Here is a 19,000-nt window from a genome sequence, read left to right as displayed (position 1 = left end):
GGTTATGTTTTCATCTCAGTTTGTTTGTTTGTTTGTCTGTTAGTTAGTAGAATGACGCAAAGACTACTGGATGGATCACCACAAAACTTGGTGGAGGGATGCCACATGGGTCAGGAATTTATTTAACAGGACGTTTTTCAACATTTTTGTGATTTCTCAACAGAATAATTCATGAAACTTGATTTAAAAACAAATCTGACATGTTTAGTGTGCCATCCAAATAAAGATCCAGATGTATTAAATTAAATGTGGCTTCACGAGGAGACTGTTGGACCTCGGCGGAGGCATGCACTCTCTCCATACCCAGTACAATTCAGGGTGAACCATGGATGAAATCAGCATCTGACATCACATGTTTACATCATAGATCACACATCATACATTTCTTCCATAAACATTTGAGTCTTTGTCAGGGGGGACTGTAAGGGTTTGCTGAGCTGATCAGCTGTCCATGTCATCACACACTGAAACAAGCACACACTTAATACCACTTGTTATCACATCACATCAAGTTGTCATCCCTACATGGCCTTGGCCGACAGGTTGGCTGTTAAAAACAACCCCAAACAAAGGGTCGGCCCGTCTAACAGCGACAACAGTGTCCGACAGTTTACTGTACAACAGCAGCTGTACGAGTAATTGGCCTGGAAGGAGCGCACAGACACTTATGCACAGCCTGCTGGGGGGGGGGGGGGGGGGGGGGGACTCCTGTGGCAGATGGCGGAGCGTCCCTCCTGGACAGAGTCTGCGTTTGTCTGAGCCACACCCGTCTACACTTGCCACGCAATTATCACACAATAATAAAGGTAGACTTGGCAAAATGTCATTTACTGTAAGATCAGGAGAAAACTTCTGTGGTGGTTGAGATAAACTGTACTCAACACTGTTTATCCCAGTGGATGTGTATCCATTTAAGCAAGTGGTGGAAGTCAGGTCAAATCCTCAGTGTTTACTGTACTAGATTCATGTACAATGAGCTGTGTAATGTACTGTGCTAATCTGTGAGGGATTACAGCGAGCCAGCAGCTCTGTGTTTGTGTAGCAGTGTATCACAACTATCCTCTCTATTCTCAATGAGCCTTTTCATTTCATCTCTCTCCCCAACATCCACCTGTCCTCATGCCCCATCTCTTCTTTTTACTTAGTGAGATTCATGTTTTTGGACTGCCCTGATAACATTACAACTGTGTCTTAAAAATACAGAGGGACTCAGTGATGTATCTGAGGATGAGGCACTTGCAACCCTCACCCAAGCTGGCAGCGCCCAGTTCGGTTGCCATGGCAACGCGGTGCGGGCACTCAAGGAGATAAAGGTCAAGAGACCACAAAGGAACTCGGCTTTCCAAATCTCCAAACTGCCTCTTTCTCCTCCTCACTGCAGCTGCATGCATCCAGTGTTTGTGAATCCATGAGAACGTCTCTGTACCAGGCATCTCTCACATTCACACTCAGGTGGTCTGAAATTACACCGGTGATTATAGCGTGGCAGAAACACCTCGTACGACACCATAGCAACAGTGAAAAAGGGTGATATTTCACATTGTGGCTACGTCTATAGCTCACCACTGCCACTGTGACAACGCTGCACACACAACCCCGCGGATTCATTTAATTGAACAATGTTAATGAGCTTATCAAGTCTCAGGGCCTCCGGGGGGTCTGTGTGTATCCGAGCGCGATGCCAAGCAAGAAACATCGCAGGAATGTGGCTCTTCCTGACTGCACACCACAATAACACCAGGTACGTCCATGTTCATTCAAGGTAGCAGCGCTCACGCAGCGATGTGCACTGACAGCCCAGCCTCTCCCTCCCTAATGTGCTGGACACTCCCTTGGTTAAGCTTTATGCAAAAATTATATCATGAACAAGCTTGATGGAATGGGTGAATAATCAGGCCTGAATGTCCCTGCTGGTTTCAGGTAACTAATCAGCCAGCCGGATAGTTTGCCTGCTTGTCCGTCCTGCCTGTATCCTGTCTTTCGCTTTCCAGCCACCAAGACAATGTCCCTACGGAGACTTCCTGTAACAGTACCATTCATCCTACATTTGACTCTTAGATCATCATTAAACGTTGCCAGTCGTACGCTTGGGTCCAACTCCTGCTCCACCCGTAACAATATCTCTGTCCAGACGAGAAAAACAAAAATAACTTCAAATGCTCAAACAAGAATGCCAATGGTGGCGATGAAGTCTACATCAATGATCCATCAAATACCCCAACAATATATCATCAGCTCATCATTTTTTACGGATAATTTTGCTTATACAAAGTGAGCTTTGACGTCATTGTTACCTAAACAGTCCGTTTTCCATGTATGCGCGGATACATGTAAGAGAATCAAAATTCTGGAAGGTGTTAAAACACTGTTTGCATGTGGACGAGAGGCCCAAACACTAAGGAAAAAACTAATTTTTCAAAATATCTGCATTGGTGTGGACAGGGTATTGTGACCTATGAGACCTCTTTCATGAATTTAATTTGTGAGCTGCACATACTCGTGTCTGAAGTGAAAACACAGAGCTGACACTACGTCGGGGGCGAGCGAGGAGCTGACACTTATTCCACCCTCTCATAAAGTTCGCCTTTATGACCAAAGTGTTGCTTAAAAAGAACTCACCCAAAATGGTGAATGTAAACAAACCACAAATGCTGCATTTAGAGCGATGAATGGTGAATGATCATTCTTTGATACGAATAGGACTCTCTTTCAATCTTTCCTTTTCCATTATAAGGCCTCCACTATGTTCATTTACTCCAGTAGGTTCATTTACTGTACAGACAAAGATTTAAAGCTGCAGAAAACTGGAACTACTTTCCCCTACAGCATCATGTATGGAAAAAAAACAACAATACATTATAACTCTGACTTAACTTGATAGTGAGTGTGATACAGAGTGAACATTTAATTGAGCATACAGAATGCTGTTTTTGCAAGTCCAGATTCTGCGCAGTGACGCATGCTGCCAGGATTGCTCCTCTGGGACCACCATACACATCACAAACACACCGTAAGGGAACAAATCCACACAGAATACCACACCCCGCACAACCACACACACACACACACACACACACACACACACACACAGGACCACATCAGCTTGGAGGGGACAGATTTCATATCAAATCCCCAAAAGAGCAGGGTGGATCTCTGGCCCCTCTGCTTCTATTTCTGATCAGAGAAACTAGGCTAGGAGGAAGGAGAGAATAGCAGACCAATTTAACTGTGATGGCTGTCGGTGAGAGAGAGAGAGAGAGAGAGAGAGAGAGAGAGAGAGAGAGAGAGAGAGAGAGAGAGAGAGAGAGAGAGAGACAACGAGGAGTCATGAGAGGAAGAGAAAGAAATACAGTAGGTGGTGGCTGCATCAGGTCAGTCAAGGCTGCATATGTAAAGCATATGTTTCCATTGTTTATATATATACTGTGTGTGTGTGTGTGTGTGTGTGTGTGTGTGTGTGTGTGTGTGTGTGTGTGTGTGTGTGTGTGTGTGTGTGTGTGTGTGCGTGTGTGTGTGTGCATGTTCCCCTTTCCCCTGGTTTCACTGTGTGTCAGAGTGAGCGGGAGCCAATGGATGGAAGTCATTCATTCTGGCCAGAGTGTGGCAGGCAGCGGTGAGCCGCTCTGCTGATGTGGCCAGAACCTTCCCCCTCCATTCCTGCAAAGGGGGTGATTCCTTTTCATGTGTCACCCCCCTTCAGTATAAATAGTCTGGGAAAGGAAGGGGGGGGGGGGGATATAATGAGGAGAAAGTGTCTTTTCTGGTTGTTCTTGTAACCATATTTTCTGGATCGGAGTGTGTGAGACACAGTAAGAAACAGTGCGGGGGGACCCAACAGCAGCAGCAGCAGAGTACAGAGACAGGCCCCGGGCTGCCGAGCGCCTCAGACTGTAGCGAGGAGAAAGGTGACCACAAAAATGCCCGACTGCGGCCGGCGGGCTCCTGACCGACTGCTCTCCTCCCTTGCTATGTGGCCGCAGTGGGCGGGGGAGCGCTCTTTCCATTCCACTTCCTTTCCCTGCCACACAGAAAGGAAACGTGCTGCAGATGTCTGGGAAACAGTGTAAAGGGCTGCCTGCACGGGAGGGCTGCAGAGCTGGTGAAATAAAATCAACAAGAGGCGAGGAGTGTGTCTGTGCGCTGCAAAGTTCAACTCCTGCTTCTCTGTAGGAAGCACATCAAAGACACAACATCGCAGTGAACCACTTGTGTTGTACACCATGTGAGAAATACAGTAGTATTCTTCTGCTTGGATGCTGCTGTGTGGGCGTGAGAAAAAAGGAGGTGTACATCTGAGAGCTATTGATTAAAAGGCTTCCTATGGAGTTTTCGAACAGCAATGCTTTTTAAGAGCTGGTCCACGGTTTGTTTTTTGTACAGCAACAAACACAGTGATACACACTGCTGGCAAGCAAACATAATAGTAAACAATTCACAATTTTAAGAAATATTTCTTTACATGTCTATATGAAAACTGAAAAGAGCAGCATCACATTCAGGCACTGAGAGAGAAATTAAACCATCAAAGTATGGACATTAGGCCTATACATTATGGTTAGACTGCCATATTGAGAGTATTGCACTGATATCATTTTTGTTATTTACACTAGAATAAGAAGAGGGTCAGTTAATACTTAAAGTGTTGGTGTCATGTGTCCTGTAAAGCCGTGTTCATGCTGACTCGAATGCTGCGTCCAAAAAACGTAGTTGGAAGACAGCAGAATTGGTTTTACATAAATTCTATAAGACAGTTTCGAAGAGTTTAATGATTAATATGTCGTACAATGTTAATTGTTAAATGAAAATTTGTTTTGTTACATTTCTGAAGCAATGACAGCTCAACAGTGGGGTTATTAGGTTGGGCTAACACAGTTCCATCGTTGTGTCCCATGATACAAGACTGTAGACGTTTCCATAATGGTTTTGTCTCTTTGAGTTTTCCACTGATGGATGCATCCTTCAAACTGCACTTCCTGGATTTTATATCCTCTTCTCAGTATGAATCTGTCACCAAGTAGGTCCAAATGGAAAAAACAGTTTATACTTTTGGTTTCAGTTGGTGTCTCTTTTTTTATTTCGACTTATCAAGGGTCCGCTAAACCTATGAGTTTTAGTTTCATAAAACTTTTTTCCCACTATACTAAAAGCTGATTGTGAAAGTGAAATATTCAACAATGATTCAAACATTTCTATGCAACGAAAGACGATACAAACAAAAAGTGTAATTAAAACATCATGTTTAATTTCTTACTGTTGTGCTGATTCTGGTGTGGATGCCACCACTACACCACTGTCATGCACCAAGATGAATAAATTCCAATCCGAGCGTGCAGTGTGTGAAGACACCGCTGTTCCACAGACACAACCACCATTACATTTGAGACAGCTTTCACTCTAATCTCCTAAATTTGTGACGGCCAACTGTGGTAATGAATGAAATAAAAATGCCTGTGGGTTTGCCAGCGTTACCACTTTGATTAAAAGGTTTTTTTTTCCCAGCTAATTTTCTTTCACTAATCAAAAGCTTAAATTCAGCTCAACGGCCGCGGTGCATTAGTCCCAGCCAGTACGTGCTAAATATTTGATGGTAGTGGAGAGGATGCACAGTGAGGCATCGAGGGAGCAGACTAAACCTATAGGTCATCAATATTACATGCGGGTGGTCGCCCACTTGTTCGTATGAGATAATGCATTAGATGTATTGGGAGGAGATGCAGTGAAGCGGAGCAAAGGTATTTGAGATGAGATGAGACTGTTGTGATTGCCAGGGGATCTCAGTGGGCTGCACTCGTTCACACCAGCGTCTCTCAGGAATACTGAGCAGCAGTTCAACTCAACCTTGAATCCGGGCCTGATGGGGTGTAATTTATGTGGTATTTTGGAAAAAGAGCCACTTAATCCAGAGAAAACCAGAGGCTCAAAGTGCGTTTTACTGAGAGGTGATATAAACATGTGTGTGTCCCTTTTAGAAAAAGCCCTAAGGTTTTTATTCAATACGACTGAGTCTAACCATCAAAACCTCCTGTATTCTTAAAGAACTAGCCGGGATGCCATTTAGTCTTTTATTCATCCAGCCTGAGATATGTATTTTGAAGCAGGAAATCAACGCAGGATGAAATAATGAGCTCTCAAGCTTTTTAGACAGTTGACACATTAATTAAAAGGTCAAGCACCCGCAAGCTCCCAAACACTTGGAATGTGCTGAGGGTCAATTTGCTGCTGCACTTGGTATCAACAGCTGGGAGCTAAATGCAAATGTCAACATGATAACATGCTCGCAATTGCAATGCTGATGTTTAGCAGATAACAATGTAAACCAATTAGTTTGTCGAGATAGCATGCTAACACTTGCGAATTTAAATGCAAAGTATAGATTTTACCAAATGATAGCGCTAGATAAAGAATTTTGAGAATTGGGTCGATAACATTTATCATAACCCATCCAATAATAGTAATGTACAATATCCTAATGTCTGTTTGCACCATATTTATCTATTTATTCAATATTTTCAACTTCTGTTTACACCATATATACAAATAACCACTGTTTCATTTAACTTCAGATAGATTCTATACCTACTTAGGAAACCCATTGCACTCTAAATCACATTCACTGAGCTGGATGTAATGTTTTTTCGTTCTGCTGTGCACTTGTCTTGTGTACGGTCTGAATGACAGTAAAGTTAATCTTGAATGCTAAATTCAGTCTGCACCAAATTCGCAAACAGAACCATCAGGCCTACTGACTTAACAAACACACATTCAGCAAAACGTCCTTACACCTACAACGTCGCTCTTATGTTAATTATGTAAATGAAGGATGATGTGAATGTAGGGAAGGTCGCATCCATTAGAAAATGACAAAGGATATAAGACAGGTATGAGTCCACTTACATTACCGTGTGTGTGTGTGTGTGTGTGTGTGTGTGTGTGTGTGTGTGTGTGTGTGTGTGTGTGTGTGTGTGTGTGTGTGTGTGTGTGCGTGTGTGTGCATTAGTGTGCCCACGCAAACAGCAACCATGCAGTATAATCCCACTGCCTTTTTTATATAACAGTGTGGAGGATTAAAGTCATTATGTAGTGTTTTTTAATGAGATTTAATTTCTCCGCTCTCACTTTCTCCTCTTGCCTCTCTGCGGTTTTATGAGGATGAGGGGAATCCAATATGGTGGGGGGGGGGGGGGGGGGGGGGGGGGGGGGGCACTGAAACATCTTGCTTCATAATTATCATAAACTGTAAGAACAGTCAAGACAAGCTCCGCCGGATTAGTTTACTTAATGACACCCATTTACACGAGGCGTGTTTTAATTACTGAAAGATAACGGAGAATTCTCTACAATGCTGTTAATATATTCTTTGAAATACTTCACCTAGCGACTTCAAATATTTCTGTGTTCTCTGCTTTGCAACCTGACTCATCGTCTTCATCCTTGACTCAACCACAGTGTGAGCTGCAGTGCATCATGATGAGATATCCGCAGGCGGGCAAACTGACTGTGAACACCTCAGTGCTTCTTACTAAAAAGAGAGGGTGCAAAATGACCCCGAGCCATGAGGCATGAGCCATTTCTCATTTTCAGCTCAATTTAACAAGAAACTGCTATTTTTCTCTGGATTATCTACCTTTTGTCCAGACCTTTTCATTCAGTTGATCAATACACAAATCAGGGTGAAAATGGGTTTGAAAAATACCCAATTTAGGTAGAAATTGATTTAAATTCTCCAAAAAAATGATTATTTTTAGTGAAAATGCATGAATAAAATAAGAGAACTAAACACAAAACAATGACTCTTGCAGATACTGTAGTCCCCTACTTCAGTGGCGTAGCTAATGGGATCTATCTGTCACTGCTCTAGGAGAGGTAGCAGTTAGGGTATACACTCTATACCCTAATAGCTACTTAAACGCTATAATGACTCCCTGGTGTTTAGAAATGTATAAATAAATCCTGTATTTATATCGTCAGGCTTCCTCCTGAATTCCTGTCACAGCTACAGCCAGAGGAGAAGTGCAATCAGACATGTAAAAGCATATTAATTCAAATGCTGTCAAAGTGACCGCTGCACACACAAACATCCCAATGCCGCCCTGACGCTGTGTCTTCATTTGAGGAGGATATGTCAAGATGATTTCCAACTCAATCTCATCCCGGCTATGGGAGATGGAGTTTCAGGTTCATCTTTCACTGTCTCATGAATTAGATATGCATCTCATTACTTCCTCTGCTATTTCATCAAACACTCTGAGAAACCCAAATATGTCTTTTTTCGCACAAACTCATAACGAATGACCCCAGGAGCCATTTTGTATATTCAGTGCAGGGAGATTGTTATTAAAAACAAATGGATTTCTTCGATAATGTGTTTGAACTCATTTTGAGTGAAAAAAGACGTGTGAGCCTGATTTTGAAAAAGTGAACTCTGGAACTTTTCAGTTCAGCAAGTCATCCAACAGAAGTGACCTTATAGGGTAATTTGTCCTTAATTAGACCCAAAGGAGAATGCCAGTGGCGGGTGTGCCATACCTCTGTTTCCATGGTAACACTAATGATCTCACATTTAATGATAATAATAAAATAGTGTAACTTGTAATAAGCCTCTTGCACAGATGACCTTTGGGTTGTTGTATTTTAACGAGACAACCGTGTCAATCAGGCTTCTCAATGAGCGAGGTGTGACTGTGCGGTGAGTTTGAGTTCTTCTTGGCGTGGGAAAACCAAGACACCTTTTTAGTTTCTCTCTAACTTCCTCCATATACCAGGCCTGTGTCATTAAAGACCAGCCCACATACCTGCAGCACAGAGCACAGCCTCAGGCCTCCATCAGTCTCTGAACAATAACATGCAGATGAGCTTTTCCTCTGTTGTGCTGCCCAGGTACAGCCATCAATAACCTGAACAGTTCGGCAGGGCAACTGCAGAAGGCTTCAGTGTTGACAGAAACAATCACTGAACAGCAGCACCGTATCATTTTATTCCACAGTCAACAACACATTCAGCCAAATATTATAGTACTTTATGTCCTGTGTTATAAATTTACAAGAGATCAAGATGTAATCTTTTTGAAGTGGTGTGATAACAGGCTGCAGAGCTCAGCATTTCATCGGTGCTGAAGAATCAAAAGAATGCTCTGATAATCCAGTCAACCTTTCTGGCGTAAAACAAACATCTTAACTGCACCTGCCGTGCATATTCTCCCACAGTGCAGGTAGACACAGAAAAACACAAATGCAAAACTCTGCTTGCCTGCAGATAAAGCTGTGCGATAAAAAATCTGCCACAATTTCTGATTGGGAGTGATAATGTGATGTAATGTGTCAGCATCAGGTTTACCAGCTGCATATGCACATATATGTGTTGTTCCTGCACAGCGCTCATGTGTTGGAAAGACAAACCCAATGACACATTCACACAGGAATTCAATCCTAAGTGTGAAGCCCTTACAGCAGAAAACTCTGGCTGCAAGTGTGTGTTACCACCTCTGACCCAGGGTATTAACAGAAAGTCAGAAGTCTTTGAGAGAGGTCACCAGCCCTCGTTCAACCCCGCTGCTTCCCACAAACACGGTAACGCATACGCCAAAAACAAACTAATGAAAATCCGGCCGCAATCTCGTCGAGCTCTGACAACAAGACAGATGAAAGCTAACTCACAAACACACACAAGTCCTCATCCGGGGCCGGATTGGCGGATATAAAAGATTACATAATCCCTCTGCCAGGCTCCGCTATTTACTCTATCACATGTAAATGGGGGGAGAGATTACATTTTAGTCAAGAAGGAAGGCTTTTCAAACACAGGGCAGCTGTAAATAAGCACTCTAAATATTATTTCAACATCTGTGGGAGCTTCCAGGAGCTGAGAGCTAATATTACTTCTAGCTGCGGGGTCACAACCGCTGGGTGTAACTTGTGCCGCAAACAAGTCAATATTAGATTCCAGTTCTCTCAAGAACAACTTGTTGATGTGTCATAGAGAGAGAGAGGGGAAAAAAATCCAATTTCATCGCATCCCAGGACATCACATTTTCATCACTTGTAAGAAAATTCAAAGCTGCTGTCATGTTGGTCAAAATCCAGTGTTTCTGCGCCTATATATACGTGTGTGTGGGTGTGAGTGTATTTCAGCGTGTGTGTGTTTCACAAGGATACAAAATAAATTGTATTTTCTTATATTCCCATTTCATCATCACATGTAGCACTTAGGGATGGGAACATTTGAATATGACCTACACAGCAAAGACATTTCACTTTTTTGTGCTGCTTTGTCTTTTACTGTGTGTGTGTGTGTGTGTGTGTGTGTGTGTGTGTGTGTGTGTGTGTGTGTGTGTGTGTGTGTGTGTGTCGGTGTGTGTGTGCGTGTGTACGTGTGTTGAAATGGATGTGAATGTCACAGGCTGTTGGTGGCTGGAGGAAAGGGAAATTTACAGTTTGGTCCGAGCAGTGAAAAGGTCATTCGTCTGAAAGGGAAAAAAAGGTCTATGTGACGTGTTTTTCATTGTTCTATAGACAGAAAATACCTCACACTGTTTTCTCAGCTTTATCTGTGACGCCGTTGGACGTTAATGTAAAAAAACAACAATTATTTTTACTTTAGAAGCTCCAACACCTCCTTGTTGAAGTTTGCTGTGATAAACATACGGAATGCAGGGAGTGGAGAAACCAAATTCTTTCCTCTCACATATTTTCGAGCAGGGATGATCTGTTATTTGACAGCGTGTCAAACAGAGTAAAGTGCTCAACACATTTCATATCTATCCTCCTTCCTTCTTACAATCTTGCCAGCTGCCTGAGGAGGTGAATTCTAGCATGGCCTTCAGTCCAAGTCTTCTTATGGGACGGGAAGGGAGCGGCACGATTGTACCATTTGGGACGGCTGTTTGGAGAGAGACTGGGTGAATCCCTGTGCTCCTGCTCATTACTCATGATTGCTGTCACTGCCGCACGTCTGAAAAACCGGACAGATCCTTGTGTAAATCCTTAAGTAAAGCCTTTGCACCGCTGCCCCGCCCTGACGTCCATACACGCTCCTCTGATGACAAAGGGGAGGTCGGTGATTATCAGGCTACCACTCAACTTCACACCAAAGTTCAACAGGCAGCTTGAGCGAGCACTGTCGTCTTTGACAAGCCACTGGAAGTGGAAAGATAAGACTGAGAATCTTAAAAAACATGGTGTGGGGTTTTGTTCTGAATGGATGTACGGGAGTTTGTGCACAGGAAGTATGTTGTTGCCCTGGAGACAGTTTTTCATCTTATATTTGTGTTTATATTTTACAATTGTAATTCATTAAAGGTATGTCAAATTACCCGTTAGCAGTTTATATTTGCCATGCAACCCCGGGTGTACAGTGGGCCAAACAAAATAAATAACTTTGAATTGTTTTTGGAAGGGCAGGATGTACCTGTCCCCTTCACCTCACACTGTATCCTCCGCTCCTCCCTTCCAACTCACAGTTTGAAAACCTCCAGTCTATAGCATGGGGGAGCAGTGAGTAAAAATATCCTCTCCAGAATGCAACACATGTAAAGGCCTTATAGCCGTGATGAGTGATATAGGATGCAAGATTGGGGTGATGCCAAAATAACTGTAACGGTTGGGAAGAGTCGCCTCGAGAGTGACCAACAGCGGAGCCATGAAACGATGCGTTCGTAGCTGGAGGGTCACAGGGTGAAAGGGAAGTGCGTCTGCTTGATGGTGAAATCTGGAGTAGCCACATGAAAGGGCCTGCACTGGCGCAGGAAGAAGCTCTGTCTAATTCCATCGGTTACTATTACAGACGTCGGCTAAATCAGAGCCTAAAGAACACACAGACTGTTTTCCCACAGCAGTGGGAACGGCACGCTAGGAAATAGACGTAAAGAGATTAGTGGGATATCTGTGGGAAAAGCAGTCTCGAAAAGTCCACTTGGATTGATGTCATGTACTGTAACAGTGAGGGAGCTCACTTTAACATCTGCTGAGTGGTGTCAACATGCTGCAGCCGACTGTGTTTTTGGAAAATGCTGAAACACAATAATGAAGAATATGCAGAAGTGATGATGCGGTCACTCAAAGAGACGTGGATTCATATTGTACGGTGCAATTTGTCTAATTCAAAACAGCTTCGGCGTCTGATGATAAAAGCGCAGCAAGAAAGAGGCAGCCACCCTATAAAGTAAATTACTAGAGGCCCCTCCGTCTTTTTTAATGCCTCTGCTGTTGTGCGGGGACCTTTAATGTGAGCGCTATAAACCAAGAGGGGGTGAAATAGAGGGACGAGCGAAGGGTGAAACAACCAACAGCTAAACCCAAAGCAACCCGAGTGCAGTTCACTAGACACCCTGAGTGTGTAACCCTGACATATTCATGTTACTGAGAAGATCTGCCGTGACATGTTGCTACCAGCAGTTAAAAAAAGTCCCAGGGACGCTCTATATTTGGGCTGCCGTGCATAGTGACACTACTTTACTATTGGCGTAAAAAATTGATTTATTTCTAAAATTCCCAAGCAGACACCTACACTGTCTTCACTTCCCGTCTTGTCTCGCCTCTGTGGAACTGAAAGTAGAGCGCTGTCTTGGAGATTCAGGTTGTGACGACTGACAGGAGGAAAAAACAAACATGCAGATGACAGAAAATAAGCAAAGCATTTGCCCTGTCATCAATGCTAACGCAGCCCCCAGGCCTCTGCGGACGCCGATAATGAGAAGCCACAAAGGAAGTGGACAAAGCTAACAGCAATTAATCTGCATAGCCTGTCAGACTGGATGGATTGCTGCATTTTTTTGACTGTGTGACAAAGAGCTTCCCGTAAGAGGATTATTTACCTCATGGTCATCTGTGTCTGCATGTCAAAAGTTCACATGCGAAGGTCTCGTACTTGTCCAATAGCATGGGACCCTGTTTTGGGGGTATTCCCAGAATGACAGCTTGACTGAGACTACTCATCTTAAGGCTTTTCTGTCCAGCACAGATTAGGCGGCAGTCGGTACGCCATGCTGTCCGACTGCTGGCTGAGGAGGGGGTGGTATTGGGTGCACACAGGGGGGTGGCTAGAGCTAACGCAGATCAGGGTTTTACTTAATTACCGAGCAAATAACTTTAAGTGCAGAGTGTCTGCCTCACACATCCTCATATTCTCGGGAAAAACTTAATCCCCACTTTATGATAAGCTGTTGAGGATCTTGGACTGTCTGCTGTTGGACTAGAAAGAGACCAACACCGGGATTTCAAGGTTTCAAAGCCACCTCAAATTAAATTAAATGCAGCAGCCCTCTAAATCTCAGGGCTCTTACGCCCTGCATCAGTCAAAATGGAATATACTGGAAGTGGCTGAGGGTTAAATGGCAGCTTCCAAAGGTCAGGTGCAAGTGACCCCGCCAGAGCACCATAACTCATCCGGCTGCACCTTCCTCCACTCCAATCTTGGATATTTCATTTCCCCGCTGTTCTGAGATGCAGCGAACAGTGAGTAAGTGAGCGGACGACCTCATCAGGACATCCTCAAGTGGCCCGGACGCTCCACATTTCTGTCCTGCCTGCATCAGAGACAGTCGTAAAAACAAGCACAGGCTTCTGGACGAGGCAAGTTCTGCGTCAGGTCTCTGTCTGGACAGCTGAGTCTGAGGTCCAGTTCACTGCGTGGAGTTGTAGCTGACTGGTGATATACACACCCTCCTTCTCATCAGCACCCATGAAACTCAAAAGTGGTCTCCTCTGTGCATGTTCACATATGGATATGGCCCATGAGTGTGTCTAACTAAAACGGGATCGTTGTCTGCCAATTTCACAACATAGAAATATTGAAATTGGAGAAATCAGCACTGTTTTTGCCAATTTCAGACATGAACTCTGTGAAATCTCTGCATTTGTCTTTGCCAAATGAAGAACGCGGTCAGAAGCTTGCACAACATCAGATTAAAATGGTTGGGGAGAGACGTTCACAGGACGAAAACATTTAGAAGTTCAGGGATTGACCTGCTTACACCACAATCAATCTCATGTCTGGGCAGCAGAGTAACTAATTATTGTAAAGTGTTATTACATTTGATTTACATTTTTTGCTTTATAAATCTAATATTGTATATATTTTACACTCTATAACATGCCGTACAAAAAGCAGTCACTTAAGTCGCATTTAATTATTTTGTTTTCAAGCTGCCACTCTCTCACAAAGTGGTGGCATTAAATATTTAAGGCTTGTATAAAACATATTGGCTGTAAATCTGTTGAACCCAGAACAAAACAACCAACCTCCCATAAAAAAAAAACGACATTGTGATTTCTCTCCTCTTTTGTGGTCCCTACCATCGTCTTGGATAAGACATGTGCTAGAATCGTAAACTGCAATTTCTCTGTGCTGTTTTTCATTATGTGTGCGTGTGGCTTCACCTCTGACACCAGGGATCAACAGAAAGATCCAAGTCTTTTGACACTGCGGCGGTGCAATGCTGGGGTGCAATTTTCCCATCATTGTTGTGGAGCAGAATAGCCCCGGTGTCTGGAATGGTCACCCTCTGTCTCTGTGACAATGCATCAGTGATCCACACACACTACAGTAATGGCTGCTTGTACAAAGACCTTTTGACGTTTGTGGGGGGCGATCAGCCTCGCTCGGCCTCAGCGCTGCCTGCATTCTGCGTCCACTTCCCTCCGACGGCCTGCCACTGCAGCAGCCAGCCCCTCCCCTCGCAACTCCCCTCCCTCATTCAGTGTCTTTTCTCATGTGGGTGTGTATGTGGGTGTGTGTGTGTGTGCTTTCTGTGGGTGTGCGCTCGTGCTTGCTTAATTGACAATAAGATCTATGAGTTTTTGTACCTGCTACTGGAGGGGTTTAAATGAGAAACCGAAAGCAGGAGAGGCGGAGAGCAGAGTGGATGGAAGCAAGAGGAGACGGCTCTCTGGAGAGCGAGAAAAAAAAGAAAGAAGAAGAAAGAGGGAGGTGGCAATTGGAAATAGACAAACTGGTACATCATTTTAGCTAGAACTATCTGATAAGATCCGAAATTAGGAGTTAAATATCCAATTCTTACAATAAAAAATATCCTGATCCAGCAACAAGACATTGATTTTCTATCAATTTATAATACATCTCTACATTAAGAACCCTCACACACAGCAGACGCTGTGTGCCACCAACACAGATGCGCAGTTTCCTCCACCTAATTGCTACTACACTGTAGCTCGCACAGCAGGAGAGGGGAGAAAGCCTTACAGTGATGGAGGCAGGAGGGAGAGCACATGCTATATCAGCTCAGAATGTATGAACTGGTTATGTTGGAAGCAAATGGCTGCTGGTCCTCATTCTGTGTGACAATCTGACACACATGCGGCCCATGCATAATGCAACACGGACCAGTAGTGTTCAGGTGGCAGGGGATGGGGAAAGGAAAGGGACCCCCACCTCTGCAGCATCCCATGCACTGTGAGCACAGCCTCTCCCAATGAGGGTGAGCCCAGGCTGCTGCGCCCCCCTCCCCCCCAACCCCATCACCCACCATCTCTCCTGTCTCACTCCCCCTCCTGTCACTGCAACAGCAAGCCCTCGGACGTCCAGCAAAGTGAACGGCTCTGCAGAGGATTGTCTCCCTTTCCTGCTCATGAGGTTTTGCAACGAACGGAGGCAGATTAGAGACAAGATCAGGCTGGAGATGACAGAGGGAGTTGTTTTAGAGCCCCTTAATGAGGGTTTTCCTCCTGATCAAAGCGTGAGGAGGTGTAAGGAGACGGGAGAACAAATCGCTGCTTTAGAGGGGAGGCTGAGTCACACACGACAGAGGATGCAGATGTGGCCCTTTCCAGCTGTCTGCTGTGACTGAGTGGTGCTTGATGATGCAAAGATTAGATATGCCACTGTACATCAACAAATTCTTGGTGGGGCAGTCGGTGGAGCAGCTAAAGCCTTGCCCTGCTGTAATGATCATCTCAGCTTCCATCATTCAAGGCTTTGTGGCTTGACTCCTTAAAGTTGACTGACTGGACCTGAACCCTTCAGGATGATGAGACAATGGCATGTGGCTACTTAACTGTACACATTGTTCTGTTTGTGATAGCCCCTCCTTGCTGCCAGGGGCTACTGGCGGAATTTGGCTATACACCATTTGCTCAGATTTACCGGTTTTAGAAATATTGATGTCACGTCAATATTTTGCCTTTTAAAAAATGAGAATTCAATGAATATGATCGAATGCAAGATTTTCAAGCAGACTCCATGGGATGTGTGACTATATCGTGAGTCAGCGAGTGTATGAATAGAAACGTGCACTTTAACCAGGAAAGCATGTCTCCGTACAGAAGAGCCGACTCTCGCCATGAACACACTTCCCTGCATTCTCCATGCTGCAGCAAAATGTTTAACCCATTCACTGCCACAGTCCAACGTCCAAGCATTGATCAGTGCAAAATGCAAAACCCAGTTATCATTATATGATGGCAAGATAAAATGTAGACCTGTTCTAGATTAACAATTTTTTTTTTTGCACACAGATTTGGGCTACTGAGGTCACACAATTAAAACAATGCAAAATAAAATGTCAGATTTGTTGAATAGAAATCTGCCAGAGGACCTCATTGATACTCACACAGAATTAGGCCCATGTTGTCAGACAACCAACTGAATGGTTTGATCAGTTACATTAGAATGCATTAACAAAAATATATATAGCATATTGGCTGTTTGGAATCTGTCCTTAATTGCTGAACTCTGATCTTGAATTTTGTTTAAACTCATCTATAATTTCTGATACCTATAATTAGTAATAATCAATTGATGTATCAGCCCCATGGATAGGCTGAAACAAATATTATTTTTACCACATTTTTTTGAATAATCAAAGACTATAGGTTTAATTTCTCCCTGCACACAGTGTTCAGTTTTGATATAATATGCTCTGGATCTCTATGCAGTGAGGGAGAAATGTGCGGAGGTTTAACACCACGTGGGCTCATCTCATCAGCATCACAGTGCGAAAAAACAGGCTGAGGATGTTAGGACTCCATCTCTTAACACAAAGGATGAGAAACTAATGACTGATCATTCACACTGATACTCTCTCTCTCTCTCTCTCTCTCTCTCTCCCTCATTTTGCAGTAGCTGAAACTGGTGTGACAGATGAGATCACAGCGACACACACTCCCTACACACTCCTTCCCTCACACACACGCACACACACACACACACTCATTGAGAAGCGGATGGAGTGATTATCGTCCTAATTGATCCATCACCAAATGATTGATCCATCACCGATCATCTACACAGACCAGGGCAAAGACAAGCATTCATGTCAGAGCATGTTCTGAAGTGATAGCAGGAGCGAGTGTGTTAATCTCCTTGATTGAATCAAAACACACACTCACACACACACACACACACACACACACACACACAGTCTACAGCCGTGCAAACAGATCTATGAGCGCTTGTGCTTCTTGCAGATTGGCCGCTGCTGCGCGTCACGGGCAAACCCATTGTTCCGCGCGGCTCCAGCGGAGGTGAGCTGCTCCGCGAGACACCGGCAATTAGAGCGCGTACCCTCAGAGAAACAAACGAGATCACTCACACATAATCTGACACAGCTCAGAGAAGTCGGGGCTCTTACCGACTACAGTGTATCGATCCATGTAATTCAGGACGTTCCCGAAGCTGAGGATCCCGGCGGCGGCGGCCGGCGAGCGGCATCTGAGCAGCGCGGCGCGGAATTTGTGGCCGGGTCTGCAGGGGTGAAGGTCCGGGTTGGACTTCAGCGCCGGGCTCATGCTGCCCGACAGCGTGCGCACCTCGTCCGAACTGCTGCAGCCCTCGATCTCGCATCCATCGCTCTCCACGCACATCTTCTGGCACGAAAGATCCAGCGCAGGAATAATTACAAAGAATTGAATCAAAAATAAGAGAGAGAGAGTGTGTGGAGGAGAGCAGTTGAAGAGGACTGGGCTCAGGTGGTGTGTGTGTGTGTGTGTAAGTGTGTGTCTAGATCAGTCGCAGTGAAATAGTAGAGTGAGGTGTTGGAGCGCAGAAGCTGCTCTGGTTTGGAACATATTTTTCTCGCAGTGCGCTCTGACGGACGGGCTGTGCGCTCCTGAGTGTCTCTCTCTCTCTCTCTCTCTCTCTCTTTCTCTCTCTCTCTCTCGCTCTCTCTTTCTCTCTCTATCTCTCTCTCTCTCTCTCTTTCTTTCTCTCTCTCTCTCTCTCTCTCTCTCTCTTTCTTTCTCTCTCTCTCTCTCTCTCTCTCTCTCTCTCTCTCTCTCCTTCTCTCTCTCTCTCTCTTTCTCTCTATCTCTCTCTCTCTCTCGCTCTCTCTTTCTCTCTCTCTCTTTCTCTCTCTCTCTCTCTCTCTCTCTTTCTTTCTCTCTCTCTCTCTCTTTCTTTCTCTCTCTCTCTCTCTCTCTCTCTCTTTCTCTCTCTCCTCTCTCTCTCTCTCTTTCTTTCTCTCTCTCTCTCTCTCTCTCTCTCTCTCTCTCTCTCTCTCTCTCTCTCTCTCTCTCTCTTTCTCTCTCTCCTCTCTCTCTCTATCTCTCTCTCTCTCTCTCCTCGCTATCTCTCTCTCTCTCTCTCTCTCTCTCTCTCTCCAAGTGCTCCAGTGCGGGGGGGGGCGTGACCTGGTTGTAAAAACCCCTCCCCTCAACGAGCCCGCAGCGAATGATGGAGCCGCACCTGATACTGTGGAAAAACCTCTCTGTTATTTCTAAGGAGCCTGACACTGGTGGAGAAATGGGTGGGTGGGTGTGACTTTAATTTATTTATTTATCTATCCGCCATCCATCATATTTATGAGGGAGCAAATGACTGCTGCTGACTGCAGAAAATGTCATTACTATAGTGAATGTAGGTCACTAAAGTGTGTGCACAGACACATTTAGAGATCAGATGAAGCTAAAACCCCATGATGATGTGCTCTATATGTATTTTTAGCAGAGGGTCCCAAATCGTCTACATCTGTGGATGATGTTATTTCTCCCTCCGTAAATCTGAAATGTTATTCTTCTTGATTTATCCCTGCACCTCGTCATACTGACAGTTT

At 44.4% G+C, this 19,000-nt stretch overlaps 1 protein-coding gene across 2 annotated transcripts in view; it reads right to left on the bottom strand.

Moving 5' to 3' along the window:
• spns2 (spinster homolog 2 (Drosophila)) overlaps positions 1 to 18,096 on the bottom strand; it is a 69,303-nt gene extending 51,207 nt beyond the window's left edge. Inside the window, exon 1 of one of the 2 annotated variants that reach the window (XM_034606202.1) lies at positions 17,582 to 18,096. In XM_034606202.1, the coding sequence (XP_034462093.1) occupies positions 17,582 to 17,813 (232 nt within the window). In that variant the 5' untranslated portion in view covers positions 17,814 to 18,096. The remainder of the gene's footprint in view (positions 1 to 17,581) is intronic. The other variant, XM_034606201.1, reaches the window with a different exon arrangement.
• Positions 18,097 to 19,000: the final 904 nt, after the last annotated feature.

The sequence above is a fragment of the Hippoglossus hippoglossus genome, chromosome 14, assembly GCF_009819705.1.
Source record: "Hippoglossus hippoglossus isolate fHipHip1 chromosome 14, fHipHip1.pri, whole genome shotgun sequence".
NCBI classification, from domain to species: Eukaryota; Metazoa; Chordata; class Actinopteri; order Pleuronectiformes; family Pleuronectidae; genus Hippoglossus; species Hippoglossus hippoglossus.
This window is presented reverse-complemented; position numbering and strand designations above follow the sequence as displayed.